Source organism: Podarcis raffonei, chromosome 1, assembly GCF_027172205.1.
Source record: "Podarcis raffonei isolate rPodRaf1 chromosome 1, rPodRaf1.pri, whole genome shotgun sequence".
Lineage (NCBI taxonomy): Eukaryota > Metazoa > Chordata > Lepidosauria > Squamata > Lacertidae > Podarcis > Podarcis raffonei.
Window position 1 is genome coordinate 17,349,491 of NC_070602.1, and position 17,829 is coordinate 17,367,319.

At 44.6% G+C, this 17,829-nt stretch overlaps 1 protein-coding gene across 12 annotated transcripts in view; it reads right to left on the minus strand.

The window, feature by feature from the left end:
* The window catches only part of EVL (Enah/Vasp-like), a 146,700-nt gene that overhangs the window by 96,379 nt on the left and 32,492 nt on the right, over nucleotides 1-17,829 (minus strand). For 10 of the 12 annotated variants that reach the window (XM_053374778.1, XM_053374686.1, XM_053374506.1 and 7 more), the window contains exon 1: nucleotides 1,050-1,102. The exons of the other annotated variants lie outside the window; for them this stretch is intronic. In XM_053374778.1, coding sequence (XP_053230753.1) covers nucleotides 1,050-1,087 — 38 coding nt within the window. In that variant the 5' untranslated portion in view covers nucleotides 1,088-1,102. Of the gene's footprint in view, nucleotides 1-1,049; nucleotides 1,103-17,829 lie in introns of those variants that run through there. 12 annotated transcript variants of the gene reach the window in all.

Below are 17,829 nucleotides of genomic sequence, written 5' to 3' on the forward strand. Positions count from 1 at the left end.
GAATTGATGCTTTTGAATTATGGTGCTGGAGGAGACTCTTGAGAGTCCCATGGACTGCAAGAATATCAAACCTCTCCATTCTGAAAGAAATCAGCCCTGAGTACTCGCTGGAAGGACAGATCGTGAAGCTGAGGCTCCAATACTTTGGCCACCTCATGAGAAGAGAAGACTCCCTGGAAAAGACCCTGATGTTGGGAAAGATGGAGGGCACAAGGAGAAGGGGACGACAGAGGACGAGATGGCTGGACAGTGTTCTCAAAGCTACCAGCATGAGTTTGACCAAGCTGCGGGAGGCAGTGGAAGACAGGAGTGCCTGGCGTGCTCTGGTCCATGGGGTCACGAAGAGTCGGACACGACTAAACAACTAAACAACAACATTCCCCCCCCCACTGCCTCCCCATTGCTTCAATTCAGAGTTCTACCTTCCCTTCAGAAACTAAACTAGAAAGCATTCATCTGCTGTGATGAAAGAATACTCCAAAGGCAATCAGGTGTTGATACAGACTTCCTGCTCCCCATCAGTAAAGCTTACAGCCTGCATTTCAGCTTTTGAAGATAATGCTTAAAAACATCCCATCTGCTAGCAGGGGGGGTGGGCAGCAGCTTTCTGAGTTCAGCTGATGACATCTCTGAGGCCCAATGAGAAGCAATGTACCACCCAATGGCAAACTTTGATTATCCTGCTTGCTCAGAAGCAGGCCTCAGGAAGATTGACGGAAATCACATAGGCATTAAATCACCATAGTCATTGCCATCTTACCTAAAAGGGAATTCGATTAGCTGAGGAACGTCCCAGCCCCTGGAAATTCAACCCAAACTGAAGCCTTAATTAATTTGCCGTTCAACCTCATGCACTGAACGTGTCAAATATAATTGGTTTGTTATCATCTGAGAGATGTTCTCCTGCTCTTTTGGTCTGAGCAAAACCATCTCCCTGCAGTACAAACAGTATAAAAAAATCAAAGAAAGCCCACACCCCTTCCTCCTGCCAGTCATGTGCTGCATACACAGTTTTGGGCAGTTAACGGCTTAATAGATGAAACACTGACCTCCAAGATCCTTTTCCAAATCCAGTTTGCAGTCCCATGACAGGCAGCAGAATTGGGTTATGGAGCACTGGAGATGGAAAAGGGGGGGGGGCTTTCCTAACACACGTCAGCGTTTTTATTTATCTTTTTGCTGCAGGTCTTTTTGTCTTCCGTCTTTAATGTTTCCCTCTTTCCCTTACTTGCCCATGTCAGCCCATTGTGGGTTAGGGTTCACTGTTTACTTACACCCGGACGACGGTCGTTATTTACTTAACCCATCCTCACCAGAAAATGACTCCATTTCGGAACACTCTTGTGGGACAGCGGAGAAGCGTGCAAACAAAACCAGCTTGCCTCGCACCACAGTTAAGTGCATTTTAGCCCACTTCAGCGCCACTGCACAGCAAAGAGTGAACTTCTAATTGTCGTCTAGCTAGGGAAGACTCTCAGACATTATGACTCTCCCAAGCAAGGCAAAGGAACCACTGAGGAATCAGAAGGCTGTTACTTCAGTTTCTGTCTCCAGGTCTTATTAGAAAAAGTCATAGTGCATCTGACATATAAGCATCAAAAAAGAACGATGGAAATATTACTTGCCTTCAATACATTGAAGGGAGTTTTGTTTGTTTTTAAAGACATACCTAATTTCACTCTAAGCCAGGGAAACTGGTTTAGTCTATAAAGTAAACATACTAAATCATAACATCCTTCGTTCCAAAAGGCTTTTGATATTTTTACTTACTGTATTTTTTGTGTGTATAAGCCGCCCCCATGTATAAGACGATCCCTATTTTTTTAGAGCCAAAATTAAGAAATTAAGTTGTTTAGCTTTTGGGGGGGGGGGGGAGGTCACTTCCGCCGATCGCTCACCACTGGCGATCACACACCTCGCCACAACCACCAATTGTCTGCCCACTCGCCACCACCAACAGCCCACCCGCCCCCTTGCTGCAGCAGCCAATCGCCTGCCCAATTGCCGCAGCCACAGCCAATCGCCAGCAGGCCATGCCACAGCCACCAATCACACGCCCAATCGCCGCTGCCAATCTCCTGCTTGCTGCTGCCATTAATCGCACGTCCCCCCTCTGCATTCACTATCCATGTATAAGACGACATCCAATTTTTGCCTAATTTTTTTAGCAAAAAGCATTGTCTTATACACAGAAAAATACGGTATTTTAAATATTTTTAAGTATTATTGTTTCAAGTATTGTTAAATCCTGGGCACCACAGTTTAAGAAGGACATTGACATGTTGGAACATGTGCAGAAGAGGGCGACCAAGATGACCAAGGGTCTGGAAACCAAGCCTTATGAAGAATGGCTGAAGGAGCTGTGTATGTTTAGCCTGGAAAACAGTAGACTGGCTTACCCCTCTATTTTGAAATATGCCTTTTCCTTTGTGGGAGCAAATTGCTTCCATGTAGGATAAACCCTTTCATTCTTGCACATATTTTGTAACAAAAAGCCGCTGTCTTTTTGCAGATTTGTCCCCTGTGAAACTCTCACTGTCTTTGCATACAAACACATATGAATGCAAATGCATTTAAAATAAATTAATAATAATAATCCATGAGGTCATATGGGAAAATAATCCTGCTGAGTTTCTACACCAAAACATGGAGAAAATAAAGATTAAGCCAAGGTGGTCCTTTTTAATGTAGCTAACGGCCCAGGTTGCTACACAAGAGAAAGTGCTGGTTGACCTACTGCTCTAATTAGGCTAGCAGACATTTTGACATTTACGTTGTTGAAAGGAGACAATGTTAATAGCTGGAGGGGAGGCTGTCAGTGCCTCTAACAATCACAGCATCGCTGGCATTGCATGCTGTGGCCTTTATGCATTCAACATACTTACGGAAACCCCAATTTCTTTTTTTAAAAACAGGCAGATGGCTTGTTCTGTAGATGCACATTTTACGAAACTACGGCCTTTCGGGTCAGCTTGTACCCAATATTAATTCCATTTCCCACTTGATATACTAATTTTAATCAATGCGTTTTGCAACTTAAGATAGAGCACTAGTAGCAGCAGCAACACACAATAAAGGCATGGCTGCAGTCTGTCTCTGCGGATACTGATAAGACTCTCTGGCCAATGTCAACTATATTGAGCCAGATGGGCTCAAGGTCTGAGTAGCTATAAAGCTTCCTGTGTTCCCTTATGATGTAGGCTTCTGCGTATGACTTGCCTTAAGCTTTTGAGAAAGAATGGGATGCACACATTTAAAGAGACTTAAAAAGGCAGAGAGAACCACATGTTTTAGGGCAGGAAAGAGAAGCACATTTCAAGGACCTTCATTCTAACTGTCTGGCAAGAGGACAACTCTGGGTCGCAAAGATCAACTCTCCCTCGACCTTGTCGTTTCTGCCACTGTGTTGTGACTATTAAATGCTGGCACTTTAATTAAGTAGAGTTTTACAGCCACTTTATCCAGGCATAAATCACTACATGGCGACACGAAGAGAGCCGGAGCCAGTTTGCACGAAAACATTTTTCATGCGCGGTTAACAGCCAAACTGTTTGCAAGCATGAAAGCTCCATAACAGATTTCTCTGCCACAAGCGAGGTCACATGGGCTCTCTCCTTGGTTATATGAATGCAGCCCCTTTCCAGATTTTCTAAAGGTTTTTTTTTTTTTTGCAGCTCTACAGGAAGAGGAAGCCTACCCCCCCCCCTTGCAGGCTTATCTGTTTCCTGCCAGTGCCAAACAGCTTAGACTCTGGGCACACCCACAACATGCATTTAAAGAACATTCCCAAGAATCCTGGGAACTGTAGTTCTCCCCTCACAGAGCTACAATTCACAGCACCTCTAATGAACAACAGTTCTCAAGATTATCCGGGGGAAGCAAAGTGCTTTAAATGAATGGCGAGGTTTACCTGTAATCTTATTTTTTCTTGTGCTTCTTTATTCCTTTATGCTCCCACTACCCATCATTCCCTTCGAGATACCCAGTTCTAAGTCTGCATCCCGTATCTTCCTTAACCACCCTTCCCTTCGTTCCTCAAATCTGCATCTCACTCACGGAGAAGTTCACCCATGCCTGTACTATGCACATCTTGTTTTTTTCTTTCCTTATTACCGGGGTACGTGAGCCCTACATTTGCTCTGATGGCAGCGGGTGGAAAAGGGAGCCTTGTCTTTTTGAGTGTCACAGTGAGACTGGAAAACGGGTTAAGTCCCTGTTGGTGTCAAGGGGGGCTTCCCTTACCACCACCAAGCTGTGGTGTGTGATTGTGCGTGCGTGTTAGGGACTGGACTGAGGAGGAATCGTGGAGACTCCACCCCCATCCTGAACCTTCCTGAGAAGAGGACAGTATAGATTTAGAACAGTGGTTTGCAGAAGGTCACAGTTCCGAGGCTGCAGTGGGGAGAAGCTGGGAAATATTGGGAGAGGGGCAGCAGGAAGAAGCACCAGGGGGGAGACAGCTGACAAACTCGTGTCTTTAGAAAGCATTCCTGACCCTCCCCTCCCAGGACCCGGCAGGCATTGAGAGTAGGAGAACAGAAAGCTCAGGGGCAGAAAGCACAGATCAGTCAACGAAGGGATGACGTATAATAGGAGAGAGGGGGTGGGACTTTACTCGGAGCGATGCTGTTACTGAAATAGAGGAACCTTTTCTAAGTCTCTCACTGTGAATACTGAATAAAAGACTTGGTAAGAGCTCTTCTTGTTTATGGTGGTACCTCAGGTTAAGAACTTAATTCGTTCTGAAGGTCCGTTCTTGACCTGAAACTGTTCTTAACCTGAGGTATCACTTTAGCTAATGGGGCCTCCCGCTGCCACCGCGCCGCCACTGTGCGATTTCTGTTCTCATCCTGAAGCAAAGTTCTTAACCCGAGGTACTACTTCCGGGTTAGCGGAGTCTGTAACCTGAAGCGTCTGTAACCCGAGGTACCATTGTATATGATTCTTGGCTGCCCCGAAGCCTGACAAGAGCGGTCTGATCTCCATTCCAATCTCAGTGCAGCAATAAAAGGGCTAAACCTCCCATTCCGACGTTTCCTTCAGAATAAGATTCAGGCTCCCCTTCCCGCCTGGATGATAAGTTGAAGAAAAGCAATAATTCTGTCTGCCTGCAATGTCTTTAGGCACATGTCTAGTTTGGCCACAGAGCTTCTCTGTGTCTCATGTGAGAATTTCATCCCGGGCAAATCAACCTTTAACTTCTGCCGCAGAATATGAACTGCATGCTAACACTGTAGCTGCAAGGCTGAAAGGTTAGCATATCAGAATCCTCAATGACATTCCAGACATCAGGCCTTATTTCTACCAATGGCTGCAGGGGAATGATTTGCAGACCACGTGGGCATGTATTGCCTGTCACCCAAGGCGACATTATGCATTTTTGTGTCCACCTGTCCCATAATTGTGCACTTTTCGAACATGCTTAGAGTCTTTAAAAGCAGCCAAGATTAAGACAATTTGCAAACCATTTATTGGAACTGATGTCAAACATTGCACTGGGACACAAATAATAGTAAAGCACGGCTAACACACAATTTCACAAGGCGGTACTATTAATTTTCCAACAGCAAGGAAAACAAATTTCTGCAACAACACACCCCCACCCCAAAAACCCCCCTCTCATCCCAGAATATATTACGGAAATGCATATATTCATCACGGTCTATACATATCCCTGTTATGATTTTACCCATGCATTTAATTATAAAATGTTTTAGGATTCAGTATTGCTGATAAAGCAGGGTATAGCTATGATATAAAAAGGAAACAACAACAACAACAATTGTATTATTTATACCCTGCCCATCTGGCTGGGTTTTCCCAGCCATTCTGGGTGGCTTACAGCACATATAAAAACATAGTAAAATGTCAAACATTTAAAACTTCCCAATATGGGGCTGCCTTCAGATGTCTTCTGAAAGTTGTGTAGTTCTTTATCTCTTTGACATCTGATGGGAGGGCGTTCCACAGGGAGGGTGCCACTGCTGAGAAGGCCCTCTGCCTGGTTCCTTGTAACTTTTTGCAAATGAAAACACAGGCATATATGCTTTTTTGTCACAACAATGAGGTTTCCTTCCAGTGAGAATAATGTCAGCTCAGTACACTTTCCACATTACAGGTTCAATCCCGGTGATCTATAGGTTGTGCTGGGAAACAGCTCTACTTTGGGGTGGTTCCAGACTGTCACCATTTTCAGATGGGATTCAGTCACGTGCCGGAAACCACTTACAGGTTGATTTGGTGCCCTTGCGCAACAAATCTGCCCTTCCACCCAAAACTGGACTCTGCGATAAGGAAAGTGACACGAAAACGCACTGGAAAGTGCGGGGTGATGACTGCTTCAATGCAACACACCATCTAACCTCCCCAGAAACAAATCAGAAGTAACGCTCAATGAACACCTTCCTACAAACGAATCAGGATGGACACTCAGTTAACAGGTTGCCTGGATGTGACCAAGGTCATCCACTCCAACCAGAACTATCTTAAAATATTTCAGAACCACAAGCCAACAACCAGGGAAGGAGGGAGGGAAATAAAGAGACTTGTATTGTAGATCATCATACCCACTTTTGAGACTTGAGCATCTTGAACATTGCACATGCAAAATTATGTATCTTATCTTAATCTGCCGAGCCTGTTTTCTCCCATTTGTCTGCACTGTCAGACATTCTGTGGGTTTAGTTTTAACGCTGTCTGGCTAAAGGACAGAGCAAGAAATGCGGTGATGGAGATGACCTTTGCCGCAGCGCTGAATTCTCGTTCCGGGGCTAAAAATGCTAGAATTGAAAAGGGTAGGAGGGCAAACCTTCTCCAGAAAGTTAAAGCGAAGCCTCTGCACGTGCCTGGATCCAGTTTGACAGGCACTGTCATTTTCAGAGGTAAAGAGAGGCCAATTTCATGCAGCAATTCTGTGTTTCTGTATCCATGAAGCTTGCAATCTAGCAGAAGAAGCCGCTGAAGTGGTCAGACCACGTTCTTTGTTAGGCTAATGGCCTAAGCACCACATTCCGCATAACCTCAACAGCAGGGCCATGTTGCCATAGCAACAACTAAGTGATGGAGCTCCCCAGAAGGGGTAGACATTTTCCCACCCCTCACCTGGTGGGATGCCAGGTCATCCTATAGGTTGGGGGGGGGGCTAGTTTTGTAGGTAAGCTTATAACTGGGCTAGAAGATGAACAGAGAGGCTTGACTTCCTCTCTGGGCCGAATCCCATAGCTTTGGGGAGGGGGGTTTCCCCTGGAAACCTAATGGGGAAGCAAGATCTGATAGAGCAGGCATAGGCAAACTCGGCCCTCCAGATGTTTTGGGACTACAAGTCCCATCATCCCTAGCTAACAGGACCAGTGGTCAGGGATGATGGGAGTTGTAGTCCCAAAACATCTGGAGGGCCGAGTTTGCCTATGCCTGTGTTGGAGTGTTGATGCTGCGAGCCCTTCCATCTTATGCTCATTTCATACAGAAGTGTGAACAAAGTCTCCATTGACCTCCATTCTAAGGAAACTAAATCTGGTGTAATCACTGAAACCTCATTAGTCTCCCACTGCTCAGGGACTGAGGTGCATGAAACAATATGTCCAGGTGCCCAGCACCCATGGAAGCTCTGCCACTGCCCAATAAACAGGAACTGTGCACCTGCCTACATGTGACATGGACAACGAAGGAGTCAACTCACAGAGATCAAACTGTGGTAATGTCCATCATGATGCACACCCCCTAACATGCAAGTAATGCAGAGGAGAAGGCAGCCACAGCAGCCACAATTAAGGGTCCTCCACAGTGCAGTCTGTTAGGAATATAGGCAGCTGCTTTGTTCCAAGTAAGAGTACTGTCTATATACTGACTGCCAGCAGTTTCCAGGGACATTACCTGGGGGATTCCTGTGTTTGAACCTGGGACCACCTGTACTCGAAGCATGCGCTCTACCTCTGAATTGCAGCCCTAAGCAATGCAATGGCAGGGGGTTGGACTAGGTGACCCTCATGAGTCCCTTCCAACTCTACAATGCTGTAATTCTATAACTAGTTTGGCCCTTGCTGCTCCTCAGTATGCATTTGGAGCAGGGGAGGAGGCAGAAAAAGGTTATACAAACAGATAAACATAAATGGTCCGTTTACTATTGGCAAAGTGGCCCAGGACTCAATAATTCCCAACACTGCTTGAAATTGCTTAATGTCAGATTTCATCATTTCACTTGGGGGAGTGGCACCACTAAGGCAAACTAACTGCAAATCTCTTTTGCCAGGTTTGGTTAAGCCCAGCGTGAAATTCATTTAACAGAGCCTTAACAGCACCACTGTAAAGAATCTGCAGCTAGTCAGTCATGCAGAATGCGTGAACACATATATATCCCTATGTTGCTTCTGAGTTTCAGAATGCATCCTAATTTCATTTCTGTAATTCACACTTATCTCAGGCCACTGGTCTCATGCTTTTGCTTCCCCTTTGATTCACAATTTCGCAGCTGCTGCAGCGGTTAAACCAACCCCACTCTCCGCCAAAAAAACACAACCCCAGATAACAGATTTCTCCCCCCCCCTTCCCCTGATCCAAATGAGTGGAGTCAGCTATGAAATATTAATCTGTCAGCATTCTACAAGCTACAACATTTCAGGAATGTATTCTTAATTATACATTTCCGCTCACATCTAGGAAATTAAACCCAGGACGAAGCACCAACTTTGAAGCAAAGGGTGTTTTCAGGCAAAATGGCATATAGGGTGGTATTCGCAAGGATTTCCACTTGTGTAACAGGACTTCCCTCCCTCCTCCCCAAGTCTCCTCCAGAAGGGAACCCCTAGAACAGATTTAGGGAGCATATAAGATGAGAGGAGAGGGGGAGAATAATACGCTGCACAAGCTGAAATCCTTACACTGATGGAACGCCCACCTAGTACTGCTTTGGATACAACCCACAGACTGGAACATGGGGTGGGCTGGATCATGCCCAATGGCCCCACCCTACCTACACAGCTCCTGTTCAGATATAAATCTGAACAGATCCTGTATCTAGACAAGCGTGCACATGTACAGTTATGTGTAGGGTCTGTTCAGACACTAGCCTGGATGTGCCAAGCAAGCAGGGCACGATCTTAGCAGGATGACACTCACCCAAACGCACCATGTTGTCTTCAAAGCGCAAGTAACAAAGCGTAGCACATTCATCCATTAATAAGTAACTAACAACTTTAGCATTCGTGGATCTAATGTGTTCGGAATCCTGGTCAAAAGTTATCGCTGTTGTGGTTTTCTGTTGCTCATGATTGCCCCCATTTTCCATTAAGAATGTAAGAAGAGCCTGCTGGATCCGGCCAATAGCCCATCTAGTCCAGCATCCTGTTTTTACAGTGGCCAACCAGATTCCTGTGGGGAAACCCGAGCGCAAGAGGGCTCTCCTCTGCTGCGGTTTCCAGAAACTGGCATTCAGAAGCTTTGCTGCCTCCAACAGTCAGTGTTGGAGTAGCCATCATGAGCTGCGTCCTCCATTAATTTGTCTCATCCTCTTTGAAAGCCTTCTAAATTTGGTGGCCATCACTGCCTCCACTCCTGTGGAGCAAGTTGCACAGTTTTAACTATGGACTGTGTGAAGAAGTACTTTTTAAAAATACCTGTCCTGGATCTTCCAGTGGTCAAGATCACCAATTCATGGCCAAGATCATTGCAATTTTCTTCAAAGAAACCATAAGGACATAATATGAGCCTGCTGGATCAGACCAATGGGCTATTTAGCCCAGCATCCTGTTCTCACAGTGGCTAACCTGATGTCTAGGGACGCGGGTGGCACTGTGGGTTAAACCACAGAGCCTAGGACTTGCCGATCAGAAGGTTGGCGGTTTGAATCCCTGCGACGCGGTGAGCTCCCGTTGCTCGGTCCCTGCTCCTACCAACCTAGCAGTTCGAAAGCACGTCAAAGTGCAAGTAGATAGTGCAAGTACTTTTTAGCGGGAAGGTAAACGGCGTTTCCGTGCGCTGCTCTGGTTTGTCAGAAGCGGTTTAGTCATGCTGGCCACATAACCCGGAAGCTGTACGCCAGCTCCCTCGGCCAATAAAGCGAGATGAGCGCTGCAACCCCAGAGTCGGTCACGACTGGACCTAATGGTCAGGGGTCCCTTTACCTTTACCTTAACCTGATGTCTGCAGGAAGTCTGCAAGCTTGGCATGAGCACAAAAGCATTCTGCCCTCCTGCAATTCCCAGAAACTTCTATAACTGCCTTTAGTCTTTATTTTTTGGTCACATGACTGTGGCTCCAATAAATCCCTGGGCAAATCACTCACTAGGTGGACGGTTTTTGAAACCTAAGCGATTCGCCTGCAAGATCATCTTGCTGCAAGGCTGCGAGGGACTGGTTTCTGGAGTGCAAGGTTCAGTTTGGAGATGCTGTGACTCACCAACTAATTTTGTATATTATTCCTACAAACAACAGCATCTGAAGCATGAAAGAGCCATTTCTACACATGCTTATCCCAGCAAAAGCTATCTCTGGAATATAATCGGAAAGGCAGCTGCATCTTGGCTTGTGAGGAACTGCACATTAAAAAAAGAGCAAATTGAAAGAAACTGCTTCTTGCAGAGCTTTTAGAGAAGTGGAGGAGGCTAAAAACTCCTTGATCCATACGAAATCAGACTGTGTACAGTAAGGGTTGATGGGAATTGTAGTCCCAAAACAGCTGGAGAGCCAAGTTTTGGGGAACCCTGTTCTGGAAGGCCACAAATGGTGTTTCTCTGCACACAGGGTCCAACATCTGACACACCTGAAACTTGGTGAGCACATGGAGGTTGATTCACACAACCCCAATTACCTTTGGGCTACCTCAGACTGGAGCTGATAAGAACGACAGCCCAACAACATGTGGATGACACCACATTGGCTACCACTACATTAGATAATGACTGGGGGCTGGAAAGGTTTCGATATCCTGTTAGCCTAATCATGATCACGGCAAACACTAAAATTGGAAAGAACAGGGACCCCAGGGTATGGGGAACAGAAGGTATGTCTCCTGCTCTGTCCTATTAATCTACTTGCATGCCTGCTCCACCACACCCTGAAGTTTCCTGCAGGGATGGAAAACCAGGACATCAGCCAGGACTTGGATTTATAGCACCCTCAAGCCCCACTCCTCCCAAGTTGGGTAACCTGGGTGTCACACTGGTATTTTTCCACAGTGAACTGTGTAAGTGTGTGTGTGTGTAACAAATGCGTTGGGCATGTGCATCTTTAAGACCCCCATGTATATGTGGCTGGGAATCCTGAGCCTGTCCAGTTAAACTTTCCCCCCTCAGAAGTGGGCACCAGCATTGACAAAACATTAAAAAATAACACCCTAGCTCAGTCTTGTAGAGAGAGCCGTGTCACATTCCTGCATCTGCGAGCCTGCTCCAGCTGATTTATTGCACCATCCCTAGTTTATATATGTACCGAATGTGCTGTGACCGGCTGCAGAATTTGTCAGGATCCTGCGCACCATTGCAGCAATGCAGGTGTCATGGAAATGCTGTGGAACTCCCTGCATTGCTGCAAGGCTGTCTCAGTCGAGTCCCATGACCCTGTGATTAAGAGTCTCATGCTCTGCCAACTGAGCTAAGCCCTTCAGGTCTCCATGTTTTTTGTTTAAATTTCTGGTTGTTGGTTTTTTGGTTTTTTTTGCAATTTATGATTTTACATTCTTTAAAATCACTGCAAGCCACTTTGAGACCTAGATGGTGAAAAGCGGGAGATGAAATTTTGACAAGAATAAAAATAACTGCTGTCCATGGCCAACATGCCACCAGAGGGAGTCTGTTGCGAACAACTCTTTATTGGCATCAGCCAAGAACTACAGAGTAGCACATAGATGTTTTATCTTTTACCTAGACGGCCTTGCTCAGACCCAGTCCCCGTCTTCTGCCAATTCAGAACTGAGCAACAGACAAAAGCAATCTTTCTTGGTTGACCTGGGGTTTGTTTTATTTGTTTTAATTTGGGTTTGGGCTTTTCTTTTCTTTCTTTTTTTGCATCAGCTTGGATTCTGATATTCCCATGATGAAACAGTTGACCCAGAATCTCCTTCCAGGCACTAATGCCACATTAGAATGATTTGTGGAAAGATGCTAAATCACATGCTGGTCTAATGATGGAGCAATCAGTTAAGTATTGCTTGGCTGTGGTTGACACACCCAGATCTTCCCAGAGTTGGCTGTTGTGAGAACCAGAAAGCTGGACTAGACAGGCTTTTGGTCTGAGCCAGCAGGACTCCTTCTGTTCTTATATGTACAGCAGCAAGCTATGCATTCGTGGACTGTATGAATTTGTCCCACACAGTAAGATGCAACGTTCAGCGGTTTACAGATCAATTCTATATGTGTCTACTTAGAGAAGGAACAGTTGAGGGAATTGAGTATGTTTGAATTATGGTGCTGGAGGAGACTCTTGAGAGTCCCATGGACTGCAAGAAGATCAAACGTATCCATTCTTAAGGAAATCAGCCCTGAGTGCTCACTGGAAGGACAGATCCTCAAGCTGAGGCTCCAGTACTTTGGCCACTTCATGAGAAGAGAAGACTCCCTGGAAAAGACCCTGATGTTGGGAAAGATTGAGGGCACAAGGAGAAGGGGACGACAGAAGACGAGATGGTTGGACAGTGTTCTCGAAGCTACCAGCATGAGTTTGACCAAACTGCGGGAGGCAGTGGAAGACAGGAGTGCCTGGCATGCTCTGGTCCATGGGGTCACGAAGAGTCGGACACGACTAAACAACAACAAAAGCCTGGGTAAAGAGAAGAGGAGATATGATAGCCATCTTTGAATACCTAAAGGGATGTCACATGGAGCAAGGAGCAACCTTGTTTTCTCCTGCTCCAGAGGCTAGGGCCTGATTCAAGTTTCAAGAAAGGAGATTCTGACTAAACATCAGGAAGAACTTTCTGAAGGGAAGAGTTGTTCAGGAAATGGACTCCCTCAGGAGGTTGTAGACTCTCCTTCCTTGGAGGTGTCTAAGTAGAGGATGGATAGCCATCTGTCATGTGCAATCTGGCTGAGATTCCTGCATTGCAGGTTGTGGGACTGGTTAACTCTTGAGGTCCCTTCCTATTCTATAATTCTATCTTTCCAAGTATGTTTTGCTGGGTTCAGCAGAACTTATTTCCAAGCTAAGTGTGCATAAGACTGCAGCCACAATTTATCTGTTCAACTTCCTTTCTTAATATATATATATATATATATATATATATATTTGATTGCTTTTCTTCTTATGGGTGAATCAACAGTCCATATACAACAAAAGAAAGCCTCCCCCTTAGTAACAATGATGCAGTGCAGAATGGAGCCATGTCACACAGCACACCAAAGGAGAAGAAAGAGCCCAACACAATAAAAGAAAAATAGTACAATTTCAGGAATCACACCAGCCAAAAGATTTTATATGCTGTAGGAAGTCCTCTGTTGACTGTCTTGTTTATGTGTGCAAAAAAACAGTAGCATTCTTCAATGAATCTGTTTGTGGCTTTCCCTCTTTTCCCCTTGCCCCTTTTAGCTTATTTGTAAGTTTTTCATTTAAAGAAATCTGCTACACTTTTGGGTACAATGTCCTAACAGTGGCCAGTTGCTTCCAAAATCTGGCAAACACTAACCAGGCCGCTACCAGTAAATATACAATTAATGGTTTAAAGTGAGCATTCAAGTTTTCACCTTGAAATAAACTCAACAGGACAAGGTCGCTTGTCTTTCCGTAGGCCATGGCCAGCAATTTCAACAAATATTTCTTTTCAGTTCATCGTAAGTGACCAAAACGGTAAAAAACAGGAAAAACAGAGAACGATAATGCTCAATGCAATCGTTGAACGCGGATCATTTAAAACATGACATCTCACGGTGCCAAGGTACTTGAGTCTTGTGCATCATTTGGCTTAGATATATTTAATTATGCCTACCCAGCAAGCACATAAATACACAGTGATCTCCTCTTCTTATAAACAGCAGCATCAATCAGGCTAGCATTCTCCGGCAACTCTGTAGTAGGTAATCAGAAATCACGTCCTATTCAAGCCTGATTTAAGCCATCAGGTCCCATTTAGCAGAGCACTTACTTGGCCAGATTTGTACATATGCCGGACAAGGCTCTGATTCAGCAAAATACTTTAAAAGCTGGGTGCTCCTGAGAGTGGGGACTGGGAAATCAAAACAGTGGCCTGGAGGGTGCAGAGACATGATTTGCACACTCTAATGGCTGGAAATAGCTTGTTAATTAAGTCATGGGTCAGGAGGCTAGCCTCCTGCACTAGTTTCTTAAGGACCCCAGAAGACAACTGATAAAAATAGCCGGCTGGATTAGAAACACACAAAAGATTATCTGCTAGCAGTTTGGTTTTGCTTCATAGCAGCATTCTCAAACAGTGAGTGGAGACTCACACAGCTTTTAACATTTGATTTGAGCAATATCCAGGAATCATTTTGCGAGAAGTTTGAGAGCTGGGAGTGCGGTGGGGGGGGGCGAGATCCCCATCTATGCCTACAAATATAAACACACATCGCTGATACTCAGAGGTAATCTTCTTTACAGGTTAGGACTATTATGGTCAGATGCTTACATCATGCATTTATGTCTCTCCCTAAATAGGATGGCAGAATGGCCCACATATTAGAATGGCCCACATCCTACACAGCTGTAACACAAGGCAGGCTATCCTGGACCGATTTAAAGCAGAAGAGCTGTAGACCAGAGAGTCCTGCTTTTGGTCCTGTGCCCAGGATGACTACTGAACCAATCTCTGATAGACTTCTTTACCTGGCCAAATTCAAGGAGTTACTACTAGTATATACAGTAAAGCCTTTAAGACCTTGGGACCAGTTTGCTTGAAGGATCACTTTGCCCTAAATATGCCCACTCAACCCTTTTGATCCAAAGAACTGCCAATCTTACAAGTGCCTTTTGGGAATTACAGGGACAGAACTACCTAAATTGTATAGAAATTTATTTATGTATGCTACTACAGCAGCAAGAATGCTACTTGCCCAAAATTGGAAAGAAGCAGAAGTCCCAGCAAAGGAAGAATGGATTAAACAAAAACAACTCATGGAATATGCAGAAATGGCTAAACTTACCGGAAGAATAAGAAATCATGATAACAAACTTTTTATAAAAGAATGGAAATGGTTTATTGAATATGGACAAATTGCAAACAAATAAAAACAATGGCTGGATTATTGTAATAACCTGCAATTTCATAAGAGTATATATTTAAAGTAGATAATTAAAGAACTAAATGAATTTGGATATGCAGAAGATATTAAAAAATAAATTTAAGGAACCGCAGAAAGAGGGGGAGGGGAGGAAGTCAAACTTCGAAATGTTAAATTGATTGTAAAACTAATGAAATGTATAAACTTGAAAAGTATAAATAAAAACTTTTTCAAAAAATTACAAGTGCCATATATCATTTCATAGAATCATTGACTTGTAGAGTTGGAAGGGGCCACAAGGATAATCTAGTAGTCCAACCCTCTGCAATGCATGCATCTTTTTGCCCAATGTGAGGCCTGAACCCTTGACCCTGAGATTAAGAGTCTCATTCTCTACAAGCTGGTTCCTTAGTGGGGCACTTAACTTGTGGAACTCCCTGCTCATGGATATTAGGTACATACTTTTAATGTTCTCAGAAACTGCTAAAAGTTTTTCTGACTTGTTGTTGTTTAGTCGTTTAGTCGTGTCCGACTCTTCGTGACCCCATGGACCAGAGCACGCCAGGCACTTCTGTCCTCCACTGCCTCCCGCAGTTTGATCAAACTCATGCTGGTAGCTTCAAGAACACCATCCAACCATCTCATCCTCTATCGTCCCCTTCTCCTTGTGCCCTCCATCTTTCCCAACATCAGGGTCTTTTCCAGGGAGTCTTATCTTCTCATGAGGTGGCCAAAGTATTGGAGCCTCAGCTTCACGATCTGTCCTTCCAGTGAGCACTCAGGGCTGATTTCCTTCAGAATGGATACGTTTGATCTTCTTGCAGTCCATGGGACTCTCAAGAGTCTCCTCCAGCACCATAATTCAAAAGCATCAATTCTTCGGCGATCAGCCTTCTTTATGGTCCAGCTCTCACTTCCATACATCACTACTGGGAAAACCATAGCTTTTACTATACGGACCTTTGTTGGCAAGGTGATGTCTCTGCTTTTTAAGATGTTGTCTAAGATGTTGTTTTCTGACTTAGGCAAACCTAAACAGACATATCAATTTGATAGGTCCTTTAACATGTAATTCCTCCCCCCCCAATGTATAGGCTATAAAATTGCTGATTTTATTTTGAAATAAAATAGGTCAACTTGTTTTTCAAATCCTGTTGAAAAGTAAAGGAAGATTTAAAGAAGGCAGGCTTTTATTTGAAAGTCAGTAAAATGTTCAGAACTAAGTTCCATATACAGACATTCCTCTCCTGCATGATAAAAATGTTGTTTTCTAGTGAATTTTCTTGCATATCTTAGTGGATTAAAAACAACAACCCCGAAGCAGCCCTTCCCTAATATATTCCCAAACTGAAAGAAAGGGTGTGTTTTTATATAAGAGCAATTTACATACCTCTGATTAATACATATAATTTCATTAATATTCGCTGAGCAGGGAAAACAACCATACACCCATGAAGAGAGCAAAATTTACTCAGTCAGAAAGAATGACTTGAGCTATGTGTGCCTGCAAGGCAAGGTGCATAATAAAATATGCAGATTCAGTTTGATCTAGGTCATTATGAAATTTATTCTATGGACAAGATATAGTCAAACCAGGTGACGATCAACCTGTGACCTTAAGGTAAGGTCTTGTCCTCCGAGGCCTACTGCAAGGTTTCCAAAATCTTTTCATTAATAGTTTTATTCGAAAAAATTCACATCTGTCTCTCCCATGACATCCCCCCCTAAATTTTCCCATCTTTGTATCTCTCCTCCTCCTCCTTCCCTGACACCCCTGACAACACTTCCACCATGAAACACAGAGAGCAGAACATGTTCCAACGCAGGGGTGGGGAACGTATGATGGCTAGGCCAAATTTGGCCCACCAGGATGTCATGGACTGGGCGGGATGCAGAGAAGTGGTGGGAGGGAGCAGTTGGGGAACCCCAAGGGAAGGAAGGCTCAGAGCCCAGGGGTCTGGTGGTGGGACAACGATGAGCAGTCAGAAGGAGAAGGAGCAGACAACTCTATGATGTCAGTGGACAGACTGTAGGAGGCCATGCCCACCTGTCAAATTTTGGTCCACCAGCTGTGGGGAGGTATATAAGTAATATAAATAAAAGTTATACACAACAAAAAGAAAGATAGCAATATATTATGAAAAGGGGGGAAGGGGAAACAACATTCCCTGACTTTTGATATCCGTAGTTCTGGTTATAGGTAGGTAGTCATGACGTGTGCATGCACACAAAAGCTCTTACCAATAACAAACTTAGTTGGTCTCTAAGGTGATACTGGAAGGATTTTTTTAATTTTGATATCAGAGGCACAAAGGTATTTTTGAGGTTTTAATGACAATCTGGAGGCAGTTTATGCTCAAAAGTATCTTTCAGATTTCAGGCGTGCATCATCCTTGCAAGCCCATGCTTAGAGGTAGAGGTACCCCTGACCGTTAGGTCCAGTCGTGGATGACTCTGGGGTTGTGTGCTCATTTCGCTCTATAGGCTGAGGGAGCCGGCGTTTGTCCGCAGACAGCTTCCGGGTCATGTGGCCAGCATGACTAAGCCGCTTCTGGCGAACCAGAGCAGTGCACGGAAACGCTGTTTACCTTCCCACTGGAGCGATACTTATTTATTTACTTGCACCTGACGTGCTTTTGAACTGCTAGGTAGGCAGGAGCTGGGACCA